The sequence below is a fragment of the Rhinolophus sinicus genome, chromosome 1, assembly GCF_057876585.1.
Source record: "Rhinolophus sinicus isolate RSI-liver-muscle chromosome 1, RSI-T2T, whole genome shotgun sequence".
In the NCBI taxonomy this organism is placed as follows: Eukaryota; Metazoa; Chordata; class Mammalia; order Chiroptera; family Rhinolophidae; genus Rhinolophus; species Rhinolophus sinicus.
The window spans coordinates 205,724,169-205,738,250 of NC_142501.1; the positions used below are offsets into that span (position 1 = coordinate 205,724,169).

The 14,082-nt window shown below is 40.6% G+C and overlaps 1 protein-coding gene across 3 annotated transcripts in view; it reads left to right on the forward strand.

Moving 5' to 3' along the window:
• PROM1 (prominin 1) overlaps positions 1–14,082 on the forward strand; it is a 93,787-nt gene that overhangs the window by 43,653 nt on the left and 36,052 nt on the right. For all 3 annotated transcript variants that reach the window (XM_019713028.3, XM_088792764.1, XM_088792765.1), the window contains one exon: positions 7,507–7,712. In XM_019713028.3, the coding sequence (XP_019568587.3) occupies positions 7,507–7,712 (206 nt within the window). The remainder of the gene's footprint in view (positions 1–7,506; positions 7,713–14,082) is intronic.

Below are 14,082 nucleotides of genomic sequence, written 5' to 3' on the forward strand. Positions count from 1 at the left end.
ACGAATTTGGTTAAGCAAAGACACCAAAGAAGCCAGAGCACCTTGGGAGGGAAGCTTCTAATTGGTTTTAACCTGACACATGCTGCGTGTGTTAGGCTAGACTCCCTCAGAGCAGACCCTGTGTCAAAGACTGAAGGGCACGTCATTTGTTTGGGAGGCAGGGAACCCTGACTGGGAAGTGGGGAGGTGCTACAGGGGCGGGAGGGCAGCCTATAAAAGGTGTGCCCTTACACCCCCTCCCGCAGGGGGTGACTGGGACTTCATCCTGCAGAGCTGCTGTGGGAAACCCTGCAGACCAACTGTGTCCAAATTAGCCCACAGGAAGGGGGAGGGAGCTGAGGTATCTATACACCAAGATCAAAGAGGCACTGGTTATGGGCCACTGGGGGCTGAGGGAGAGTGTTAACCGCTGAGCACTTCGGACCTTTAAGTTTCTGGAAAGTGCCTTGGAGCACACAGTTAAAGATACCAGAAGTCAGAAGTCTGAGGAACACCAAGGTGACTAAGGCCTGAGGGACAGGGAGAGGCCAGTAGCATCTTCCATGCTGGCCAGAACCCACCGGCTGTCTAATTAGCGCAGTCACACAGGTAAGATCTGTGAGGGTGAGTGGCCTGGGCAGGGCCACTCATTGTCCTGAGCTCAGTGTTTCATCTTCTGCTGAGCTCTCAGGTGGTCAGTGACCTCACAGCTGGGGCTCTTTTATTGAACTTTCTTTGTCAGGAGGTTCAGAAGCATTCAGAAGTGCAGACCTTTTGTTCCAAGGGGTGGGGGCTGGGCTGGCTTTGGGAGGGAAACGCTCCCTTTCAGAGAACAGCCTCCCTTCTGACTTTAGCTGAAAGTTGAAAGTAGTACGTACATTAAGATCCTTGGGCCCGTTCTCCCCCTGACATTGTTTATTTTATTTAATGTGTTTATTTAACTGAGATTTACAGAGAACTCACTAGAAACAATGCATGGTAGGGGTACAGACATGTGAAATATGGCCTTTACTCCAAGAACTCACAGTTGGTGAGGGAGAGGCTGTGGGATAAGATACATGCATGAATGTTGTGGGCTGAATTGTGTCCAAAAGTCGTATGTTGAAATCCAAATCCCTAGTACCTCAGAATGGTTTTGTACTTAGAGATAAAGTCTCTAAAGGGGTAATTGAGTTAAAATGGGGTCATTAGGGTGGGTGCTAACCCAGTCTGACTAATATCCTTGTAAGAAAAGGAGATTAGGATTTAGACTATGTGAAAAAGACACAGGGAGAAGGCAGCCGTCTGCAAGCTGAGGAGAGAGGCATTAGAAGAAACCAAGCCTGCCAACACCTCGATCTTGGTTTCCGGCCTCCAGAATTATGAGAAAATACTTTGTTTAAGATTCCGCAGTCTGTGGTACTTTGTTACGGCAGCCCAGCAGACTAATGCAGTAGGTAACTAGTAGACTAATGCAGGATGGAGAGGGACACACATCATGTAAGAAGTTCTGGTAAAAGCCTGTGAATGTTCAGAGGAGGGAGAGTGTACTTGCACTTGGGGAAATCAGGGAAGACTCCACGGTAGAGCTGGCATTTATACTGAGACTTAAAGGCAAGTCGAGTAAACGAGAAACAAGGTCTTGCTTCCATTGATGAACACTTGGCTCAAAACACAAAGCTTCTCCAAGTGTATCTTAAACTGTGTCATCTTCCTCTCTGTGATACTAAGAGATACTATTTCTTGTCTGCCGTCTGCAATGCACTGAATTGGGAGGCTTGCATTGTTTCTAGTCTTCACAATAGCTTGTATCCAAGCAGAAGTATTTCTGCACTGTACATGCAAGAAAATCCTATACTCAGAGAGGCTAGGGAACTTGTCCAAGGTCACCCAGTGACTAAATGACAAAGCTGGGATTCGTACCCAGACTAGACTAACTCGAAACCAAGAAATACACTACCAAGAAAAAACTAGGCTCATTCTAGACCACTGTGCTATATAAAGTGACTAATTTAGAAGAAACAACTATCATGTATCTTGAGCTGTGGGCAGAGTGTGGCAGTCTTTTATCCATTAAACCATAAAATGCTAGAGCAGGTGATTATTGCTGAGGGAAAAAGAAAAGGCAGAAATGGAAGCCTAGGAGGGAAATAGGACTTGGAATTCTGGAGCTATAAGGAAAAAGGAGGATCAGAGAGAGGAAGCTATAGACATCCAAGAAACAACTCTCATAATCCTAGTTTCCTAGCGTTTCTGTAGCACATACTATGGAGCCGACACCCTTGAGAATGACTTACAAATATTCACTCATTTAATCTTCACAGGAATAGTCTATCTTTACCAGAGGTGTTGAGGTAGAGATTTCATGGTCAACTCATTTATCTATTTAGTTCATGGGACATTCAGCATGCCCAGTGTGTGCCATGCCCTGTGCTCAAGATTCAAAAATGAGCCATGCCGAGCACAGCCAGTATTGCAGAGCTCCTGAATACTACCCCTTGGGGATCAGAGAGGGTGGGCAGCCCCTTTCCGGATTCTCCGTGTTCTGGCTGACTGTAAACGAAAGGAAACATCACCCACCTCACCTGCTTACCTGGGGTTTCTGCAGAGAGAGCCTCTTAGCCTAGCTTGTCAAGTGGTGTCTGTACAATTAAATAAAAGAACTCAATCCCCACCCTCAGAGAATGCATAGTTTGGGGCAATTATATATATAACTTATGATCACTCCCCCCTGATAGCCCCTGAGTGGCACCCACGTTTCAGAGAATAGTTGTCCCAGCAAGCCCACCGCCTACCATCTGGTTCATTGTGTGGATCAGTGTCTGTAGGGACAGTGATTTCCTTGGGATGACTTCCTGAATTAGTGCCCACGTGGTCACGGTGCGTCTCCACGCCAACCTCTCAGTTAACTCTTTTTTAGATTTATCTGGTTTGTATCATTCATTTCATTTCTGTCACTACCTTTTCCTTTCTTGAAGCTTCCTTTGGGGGCAGGTACAGGGCTTGGGACCTGTCCCTGTTGCTTTTCACGACCTCACTAGCGCTAATGGTCATGGGACGTGGATTGGCACTTAGTAAATGTCAGGTCATCAGTGCAGGTGGGTTTGTGATGTTTGAACCCTACATTTTTACAAAAGGTAAGTGAATAGGTTCCTGTTTCCCATCCTCCAAGAGGGCGGTGACGTGCTGCCTGTAAGAACACACTCTCCTTTCCAAGTAAGGGAAGGATCTTCTAGGACTCTCAGATGGCATCTCGATAGAAGGCGGTGCAAGATAGTCCATGACTGGGGTCGTCATCTAAGGCTCACGGGAGCTCAGAGATGAGAATAATGCTGTGCATCGATTGTTATTGTTATATTATTATTATTATTATTATTATTATTGATTGAGCATTACTCTGGGCAGGCATTGGTCTAAGTGTTTCACATGTATTTACTCATTTAACATATATTAAATAGTACACGTAGAGTGCTTACAACAGAATAATGCACAAAACATGTTGTTTCTCATGGTTTCTCAAGTTGCCTTTGCAATAACTGCATAAAATAGGGTCTCCTCTAATCTCCATTCTGTCGATAAGGTAACCACAGCTCTGAATAGCATTGTAGCAATGCCTAGACCCAACTCCAGAGATTCTGATGTAGTTAGTCAGGGTTGGCTGGTCATTGATGTTTTTCAAAACCCTGGGTGATGGTAATGGGTAATAATTGGAGTAGGAAATTCACAGGCACTAAGTGGTGGAGACAGGGTGCAAATTGCAGCATCGCATGGATCATAGCCTCGTACCTGCATGACAACCAGTGTAGACACGGAGAAGGTCCACCGAGGGGTTTGTTGGTACCGTACCAAACATCTCGGGCCAGGCTGACTGTTGGGCAGGAAAACTAAACACAAAACCAGCAGCTGACTGGCGTAGCTTACAGGTGGTTCTGCCCTGGCTGCAGCCCACCATACTCAGCCCTGGGAGCTAAGAGCAGGTTTCCCAGACTTACGCCTGGTCGTAGCCATGAGTCAGGGCAGGGTTATGTTAGAGACAGATTCCTGCTCTCACCCAAATCTCCTGACACCCGCTCCAGGGGAAAAGCCCCAAACCAGTGTTTTTCACTCATACTGGGAGGTGCTGATACTGGTGAATTTGGGAGGTAACAAGCCTGTGGGGCACTCACCCAGGGAGGGGGACTGGGGCCATTCAAAATGTCCCATGTGACCCTGGGGGCAAGTGTATCTGAATTGTCCAAGCCAACATTTTGGATGCCTCACTTAAAAGTTATTAATATTGTAAACATTTTTTCTTTCACGTCTGAGAAAATCTGCCATCTAAGGTAATAGTTTACAAATTTGGATTTTTCTGAACCAGACAATTTCAAAAACATCATCTGGGGAACAAGATAGAGCCATCTAATTTTATTCTGTCACAAAAGTTCATTGAAAGTCAACCATAACAATAATAAATTTGTCCCCCTCATACACATATTACCCCCCCCCCAAAAAAAAAAAAAAAAAAAGGATCGTCTTATAAATTGAGCACATTTCACTTTCTGGGAAACTGATTACTTCTTTGTTTTTCTACTTCACTGCGGGTTAGTCTGTCCTCATCCCTCATCAGGCCCCATCTCTGGATCACTGTTTAGGTATCGCTGGTCTAAGGCAGTGGGTCCTATTCCCTCAATTTATTATGTTATCTGATTCTGAATAGGTAGCTACTGTGTGCCAGGTCCCAGGCTGGGCACTTGGGAAAGAATGGTGAGTGTGACTATTATGGTTTTGCTCTCCTGGAGCATACAGCATGGCTCAGGAAATGGTCACATGGGAGCCAGTCACCCTAAGTGGGGTAAGTGCTGTGAAAGGACAAGTGTGGGACCACAGGGCAGCACCAAAGAGGGATGTGTAGCGAACCCAGACTCGGTTGTCAAGACAGACTTCCTGGAGGAAGCAACATCCGAGATTAGACTTGAGTTTCATCAGGGGAAGAGGGATGGGAATAATGTTCTGAACAAGGGAGCAGCATGAGGGAACCCCAAGTGAAGGAAGGGAGAGAGAACATGATGCTTTCTGGAGACTGGAATGGTCAGGAGGAATGGGGACGTGAAGCCAGGATTAAATAAATATAGGACCACATTACAAAGTCTGAATTAAATATGGTGGGGTTGTGGCATGCTATAAGCAAGGCAACGGACCATTAGATTTTCATTTTAGAAAGGACACTTTGGAAGGTGTTGCCTTTGGCTCGGGGGTCCTAGGAAGCTGCCGATTCTCTGTTTTATGAAGACCACATGGTTAGTGTGTTCACCTTTTGTACCTTTCTCCCTCATTCTCCTGTCTATAACTGACTAGCGTACTAAGAACCTTTTAAGAAATCCACATGTGAATTCAGAGGTAAGTTCCAACCTTGATTCTATCCAAAAGACTGTTCCTCTGATAAACACTCAAGTTTTATACTCCTGTCTTGTGGTGTTCTTTCTCTCACTTGGTTTTCTCTGTGTGGGATATGAATGTTCTCGTTGTATAATAGCTTATCACTCACGTAAGTTTTTCTGTTTTCTTGACGCATGCTGCCTCTGCCTTATACAAACTCCTCACCTGCCTTGTCTGCCACAGCCAGAAAATGTAGTCTTGACTCTGAAGGTAAAGTTCATGTCTGCTGCTTCACGTTGCTCTGTTTAAAGCCAGTGAGTCATGTGATGCTTTTGCCAGAACTTTCTATGCTTCACTGTTATCTCCACTGCAATGGTCTTTACATGATTTTCTCATTTTTGTTTCTGCCATTGTCTTTAGCCTTCTCTTTCAGTTTTAGCAGTTCATGGAAGAATAGCGGTCCATCTCGGCAAGTTTAAATCTTGAGCTTCCCTTCAACATAATTCACAAAGTGCTCCAGAGATCTTGGTGTTTCAGAAAACAATTTAGGTCCTTGCCAGACTTCAGTGTCATAGTAAACTCTTGAAATGTCATACCTGTATCTTGTTCCTGATCCTGTTTGATGACCTAATGTTTAGTCAGTAACATAGGCAAGGTCCTATATCAAACATAAAATTTATATTTGGAGCTAAAAGGAGCAGCATACTTAAAACATTTCAATACACCTTCTGTCCTCAGTTTGGGTTCAGTGTTTCCTAAGATTCAGATAGGATTTTAAATTCCTTTAAAAATAGTAAATAATTTAGGATATTGGCTGAGAAATGGTAGCAAAATAAGTAAGAATCTGGAGTGTCTGGGGCTGGTTTCTTGGTTGGCTAATGATGTGAATTTTCAAGAAAGTGTTGACAGTGCCAGAAAATAATGACTTTTCCTGGCCATTGGGAGGGCCAGATAATTTTCACGTGCCATATGCCCCTGATTTAATACTCTTGAGCATTTACTCACAGAGTTCATAAATATTGATTGAATATTTTCTGGGCACTTGGCTTATTGTTTTCACATTAAATCATTTCATTATATGTCCCTTACACTATACTTACGAGGTTAGTGCTACTATAACGTTTTCCAGTTTAGGGAGCTAGAAGCCACTGCTGCGATTGAGAGCAGGTCTTCTGACTCCAAGTTTAGGTGTTCTGTCTCTCAAGACAACACATTTGCCCCTAGGAACAACACTTGTGATTTGTTTGACTCTGCTCAGCTTGGCTGCAGAATCGTTTGCTAACCAGCTGGCCCATTAGTTACAAACTGCCAATCTATAATTTTCTACCGTTCTTTAAAAAGGTCTTGCTTTGTGGAAATGTGAGTAACGGTATACATGGATTGGAAAGAGATCAAGTTTCGTCATCCAGTTGCATTAATTTTTATTTATCCCAGAATAAAGCCAGGAGTGATTATGAAAATATGTTTAGGTCATATGATTGTATCTAGAAGACATGCCAGTTCCTAGGAATCCAGGAACCGTCTGAGATGCGGCACCGGGGAGAACTGCCACTTATTAAGCGTCTGCTCTGTGCCAGGTACTTTACTTGGCACGTTATAACTAATCATATGTTATCTGTAATGTTCACAATGACCTTACAAGGTATGTGTTATTATTCCCAGCGTATGGGTGGGGAAACTAGGTGAGTGGCCATGTCTGACTCAGGAAGTCGGAACCTTTTTTCTAAATGTATGTATGTTCCAGATTTGTTTGGAACTTGTCATGAATTGATCCAATCCAAACCACTTTGATTCCTTAATAACTTCTACTGGTCCTATCTTTCTGGTGAAAAGCCCCCTAAACATAGGTTCTTTACTATGCAAGTTCTTCTGCCAATACCTGTTGCGCCATTTAAAAAGAAACAGACTGCCTCTGGGGTTGAAATTAAACTATTTGCAACTTGACCTTGCATGTGGACATTTTCCTGGGTGTTGGAAGAAAATAGTAGCCGTTTGGTTCTATATTCTGATGACTCGAATCTCTGCTTCCTCTGTTTCAAGAAGGAGCTTCAATATGGAAGCACAGGCTCAGGGGCTCGCACAAACCCAGTCATGGTAGAAATAGGGTAAAGGAAATGAAGTGTGTCCACCGTGAAATGTTCCTCTTGTTAGTTTGTGTTACAGTATGTGCTGTTTCTTTTCTTTGATTTACAGGTCATCCGTTATGAGATTGGGATTATTATCTGTGCTGTCCTGGGACTGCTTTTTATTATTCTGATGCCTCTGGTGGGGTTTTGCTTTGCTTTGTGTCGTTGCTGTAACAAGTGTGGCGGAGAAATGCACCAGCGACAGAAGAAAAATGGGACCTTCCTGAGGAAATACTTTGCAGTCTCCCTCTTGGTGATCTGTATATTTATAAGGCAAGTAGAATCTTGGACAACAGTTGGTTGGGTTTTTGGTCAGTGAGGAACATCTCATGTTTTAACTGTTAAGCCCATGAGTTTAAAAACAAAACAACAATTTAAAAAAACCAAACACCTAAAAATAGAAAAGAGAGAACAAAAATGCTTGTCTAGAGCAGTTAAAAAAGATGTCACTATAACCAGAAATTATCATTATAATCACGCTTCCCTAACTTAAGTAATAAGCCAACCCTTTAGTATTTTTTCATCTTGAAGACATCCTGATAAATCTCAAACTACAGGAAGCATTTATTTCCTAGAACAGCAGCTCCCTCGTCTTGAATAGCGTTTAGAGATAGCAGCCTGCAGGAAGGCAGAGCGAGTGTTTGTTAGTTGTTTTGTACGTGCCTAGGGATCTTAGAGGTGGGGTACAGTCCCTGAATTTGGGAATTTGAGAGTATTGTAGAATGGAATTAACTTTTAAATAATAGATCCAGTTCTCTTGAAATTGCAATTAAGCTGTTACCCTCTCTTGAAGTCTGGAACACACATCTCAATTTAAGATGTTTGTTTTGGAGCTGCTCCCGTGAAAAGTTTTCCAACTAACTGACAAATCAGAAGTACACTGCTTTTAGGACGATGGCATTTTGTTGAGTCCCCAACAGATTCCTCAGCTGAGGAATGCACTTCATGACACTGGCCCCTGGTTGTGATATTTGGTCATCGTTCCCCATTGCCTCATTCATTCAACCAACACGTCATTTAGTCACAGAAACGAAGTGCCTATGACATGAATGACACTCGGCCTCCAGGAGACACAGAGACAGTGGGGACTGGCCGTGTGCCTCCTCCTCGCCGTTTCTCCAAGTGCCACCTTTGCTTGGTAGTCATGAGTGAGATTTTACAAGTTTTGCTAAATAACTGATATTTGGGAATTTAAGCAGAAAACAGACCTACACAGAACTTAAACAAAATTAAATGGAACAATTTAAGTTCTGGCTGCAAATTCAGGAAGAAAAGTTCTTTATGTGTGGCCACCAGCAGGGGCTGGGTAAGACGTGTGCTTTGTCCATTCATTGAAATGCAGCATACCCATTGGAAAGCTGATACAAAACCGTCTCCAAGCGAGATGAAGTGAGAAGAGCAGGTGGCAGATCGTGTGCAGAACATGGTACCAGTGATAAACACAAAAGGAGGAGGGAGACACAGACACTGGGTTCTGTTTGCATAGAGCATATGTGGACAGATTGCCAGGTCCTCCACGGCAGCCGTTGCCTATGGGAAGGAAATTGGCAGTTGTGGGGAGGAAGGAAGGGAACTCATGTCTTACTGCACTTAGACAGTTTGTCTCTTTTGAATCACCTACCATAGTCAGACATAACCTACAGAAGTAATTACACTAGAGATTAAAATTGAACAACCAAAATATCCCCACAAAAACGAAAAGCCAGTGTGTTACCCCTTATAACAGCATTATTTTTTGTTAAGAAAGAGATACTTATACTGAAAATAGTGAAATAATAGACTTTAACAATATACTTGTAAACAAGATCCAAGGGAATGTGTTAGCTAATTTCATGCACCCTTGTTTAGCCACCAGGGTTATTTTGTGTTCTCTCTGAGAGATGGGAGTATGGGCATCTCTCTGTCTCTCTCTGTCTCTCTCTGTCTCTCTGTCTCTCTCTGTCTCTGTCTCTGTCTCTGTCTCTGTCTCTCTCTTTCTCTCTCTCTCTCTCTCTCTCTGTCTCTGTCTCTGTCTCTCTCCGTCTCTCCGTCTCTCTGTCTCTCTGTCTCTCTGTCTCTCTCTCTCTCTCTCTCTCTCTCTCTCTTTCTATCTCTCTCTCTCTGTCTGTCTGTAAATAATTTGAATCTGTTCCTTCACACTGAATTCTGAAAGGTTGCTTAGAATCAGGTCAATGGTAATTCCAGATGTCCCTGTCTCCCTGCTTTGCGCGTGACGTATTTTCAGGAATGCATGGATCCTACAGCTGTTACTTCCTCCCCAGCTACCAGAAAAATGTCATTTATAGCCCAAAGACCTGTCAGACCTTTGTGTATGTCCTGCGAGGCTGAAACCTACATCCTTTATTCATACAAAAACTTGGACAGCTGAGTTTGTCCCCCTTGGTACACCTTGGACAGCAAAGATGAGGCTCAGATGAAAAGCGTCATTTGAAAATACTTACACTTAGCTAAGGCTTCTTGTTAGTGTGGTCACTGATTGAACAATGTAATAGTTTTCACTTGATATAAACACATACGATGTCATTTCAGGAAAATTCTTTATTGCATGTACTTACTCATTTACCCTAATAAATGTTTTTGTTTTGTTTTGTTTATTTTGTAAGGGTTAGGGTCGAGTTTAGGTGTAGTATGTTTAGTAAAAGGGTCAGTGTTAGAGTTAGGATTGAATTTAGGATTCGGATTAGGGTTGAGATTAGGGTTAGGGTTAGGGTTAGGGTTAGCTTTTTCAAATAAATGTTTACATACGTAATAATGGACTTTCAATTTAGTTTTGAATAAAGAATATATCCTGTATTGGGTTTCTATTTTTAAATTGAACTTTTATTTGCATTACATATAATTATGAGTTATATATTATAGTTCCCCTGAACTGATTGAATTATTTATATTATGTTTTAGGTACCAAAATAGATAAACAACAAAGTTGCAAAGTCAAATAAACTTGGCTTTCACTTATATATAAAATGAATGCTACAATATTTTTATTCTTGAGAGCTCAGACCCATCAAACAAATTTAGATAAATTTTTTTCTCTTGAGAATATTTCAGTTTAGAAAATTCTTTTAAAAAACACATTTTGTGATTAAATAGCCTCCTACAAATTCATTAAAATATTTTTCCTCGCCCAAATAAGTTATTAATTTGAAAATCACAATTTTAAATGTCAATATAATTAAACTAACGTTGATCAATTATTTGAGGCTAAGTGACAAATTTAAAACTAGTTTATTTTATATCATACATTGAATGTATATATTAATTATACATAGGTCTAAATAAGAGTAGTATTTGAGATTATTTTGTTTACTTTAAATTCAGACTAGAAGTTTAAATTTTTTTGCCTTTAATTTTTTAATTGAGAATAGCTATTTTGATGTCTTCCTTTTGAAACCCCTACTGGTTTGCAAGTATCTTCAACATCATGGGTTGCACACTAGCTACGTATTGTTTGCAAGTAATCAAAATTAGTCCAGAAAAGTAAAGATTTGGGGAAAGTAAAGGTTTCTATATTATTATTAAGTAGAAAGGAAAAGATAGTATGTGCACAAAATTAGAAGATTAGATAAAATAAAAGGGGAGTGTATGTCAGCAGAACTAGAAGGCAGAAAGAGAAAGGAAAGGAGCTGTTAGCCTCTGGCTTGCAGTGGCCTCAGCAGAGATTGGATACTATTGATAAATAATCCTTGTATATGACTCTTTTTTAAATTCAGAAGGCCAGAGTAATCCACTTGCCTTTTATCACACTCAGTTTCATTTGGTGGCTCTATACAAAGTGTTACGATTAAAAACCAAAGTTGGTTTTTAAATTAGTCTTGAGTACTCTAATTTTTCATCCACGATTTTGTGTTTAAAATTGTTTTTAATCTTTTGTTTTTTATTGAGAAAGGCATAGGTGTTAAGAAGAAAAATCTCCTACTACATGTGGAATATATGTGGTCATGTTCTTTCTCTGTTTGAGCTTTTCCATAGGCAGCTGCGAATGTTAGAATTCCACAGACGTTGACATATGTTTATGTAATTCTGACCATCAGTAGAAGATGGAATTTCCACCTCTCACTGTAGACTGTTTAAGCAGATGTGTCTCACACCAGAAAAAGCCAAGTTTCCTCTTCTTTCTTTCCTTTTTATTTGTCGTCACTGCATTTTTCAGAATTTCAATAAGGTTATACATAAACAAACAAAAAGGAACAGCCATGCCTTTATTTCTCTAGTATATTTCCAAGCTTTAGAGCATGATAAGTCAACTTTTGCCAGTTACCATGGCGAAAATTGAATCCCAGTCATTTTCAGGAAGATGAGTACTTTTCCAAAGTTCATTTTTTATTGTGATGTGATTGTCATTTCCTGAGTTGGAGGCCACAAGATTTCAGAAAAGAAATTAAGCTTGCATGCCTAAAAATCATGAGACTTTCTTAATGTGAATGAGAGGACTAACTAGTTACTTAAAATTGAAATTTAAAAATGATATTTAAAAAATAAGAGATCAGTTACAAAGTGAAATTATTTATTTGGCTTTTTTTTTTTGGCTAATTCCATTAAGTCAGTAAAAATTGGTAGAAAAAAATTGCTACAAATTTTAAAACTTTAGCCTTACCCTTTAAAAGTTTTAAGTATTTACTTTTAAGTGTATATGTAATAAAATTAGTCTGTCCATAATAAAATATAGAAGACATAATGCTAATATGCCATGAACAATAAAATTCCTATCTTCTGATAAAATTTCAAGAGATTTTGTTATATTGCATAAAAGTACATGTTTTTGACAGCTTTTGTGTTTAAGTAGAAGTTTTAAATTAGAGATTGCAAATGGAGACCAATTAGTTTGCATGGTATTTATAGTTTTTTTTCCTTTGATTAATTGCTAACATTGAAAAACAGGTGATTTTACATAAGAACCCAGATTTCCAGATTTTTGTGAAGATCTGGCAATGCTGGTCTGCCATCACAGTGGCACTTGCTAGAACTACAGAGCAGCTGCCCCCACCCTCATCTTTGTTCTCCCAGCTCCTATAGGTCCACGCCTCACACTTTGCCCTTCATTCTTTCTGCCTGCCCATGTAGGCATTTGAATTTTCCGTCCTTAATTTTCATATAAAATTTACAATGTGTTATGGGTTTGAAAATCAGCTTTGACAGTTGCTGAATTCTATTCCAGAATTCTGTTTAGATCAGTTTTTAAAAAATGATCAATGCTTTCATTTTAATTGGATCCACAATTGATTAGCAGAAATATGGGTCTTTTTAAATTTGTTGCATTGAAATTCAGTGTCATATTGTAATTCATTTCACTGATTGATGGTCTTGTGAGTACAGGCATTTATTTATTCAATAAAGGAACAAAGACAGTTTCTGACTTGGACACTCCAAACATACGGCTAATCTTCTAAATAGACCAAATGAAACAAAGCTCAATCCTCAAAGCCAGCTTCACTGAGCACCCTCGATGGCTCATAGACCCAGCATTGTGCAAAGTCGACAAAGAAGCAGTTTCCACTCCTTTTTAGAGAAATTAAACACAGGTAAAAGTAAAGACAAAATAGAGTATGAAGTGAGAAATAGCCCATCAGAATTTCAGGGAGAGCCCCTTGGGAGTTCAGGGCAGGGAGGTTCTCCACTCTGGGGAGGGGTCAGCAAAGCCCAAGTAGACGTGGACTTGCTGTTTGTTCCCCAAGTTCACTTGGGCTTTTTATGATAGAATGGGCTGGAGCATAATGAATGACGAATAATTTGGACATGCTGGGGAGACAGCAAGGGCTCCCTATGTGAAATCTTGTGGTGGACAGGCGTATTCAGGTGGAGATCCTGACTTGTCATGGATGTTTGAAAGTTGGCACGGTAAATAAAGCTCCAGATGCATTGCTATGACCCAACTAGTGTTTTCTTCTCACTGAACCAAAGTCATTATTTGGGGTCATTTGGTCTTACTTGGCATGAGTGCCTCACTTAATAACTATCCCTGGTATGGTGCAAAGTCTGCCTCGAAAATGCCAATGCAGACTTAAGACTGACAAAAATGGATTATAACGTGGTCATTCCAAATGGCACAGAATAATGTTAAGATTCATTTTTGAAGATAACCATCAGCATGAACCCAAACTTAAGAAAAAAAAAAATGTTAGAGGACTTGTGGACATCCACTGCCACTCTCCTTTGCAGCTTGAGAAGTACTTATCCAATCTAATTTTGAATTTTGTGATACCAATGGAAGCTCACAAAAAGAAAATAACTTTCTCAAGTTTGCACAGTGTGAGTTAGTGGCAAAAGTGGCAACATCTTATGTTTCTACCCTAGCACACATTCCACTGAAACATGCTAAACATAAGAAATATTGTTCAACATTGTACATTAGACTTTTTGGGATTAGTTTGGGAAACCTAATGTGCCTAGGAGTATGTAATATTGCTATGGGAAAATGTTTTAAGAGACTAGCGATGAACCAGCGCTCCTTGGAATGAATCAGTTGTAAACGGGATGAATGATTGTCCCCACTTACCCAAAACTGAGAGCCTTCTTGGGAACATGGTTCTTTTGGTGCAGAAATGAACACTTGGCCACCCTACCTGTAAATATATGAATACATAAAGCCTAAGATGTTGCTGTTGGTGCAAAGTATTGATATTCTGCATCAGAATTACTTTTCCCA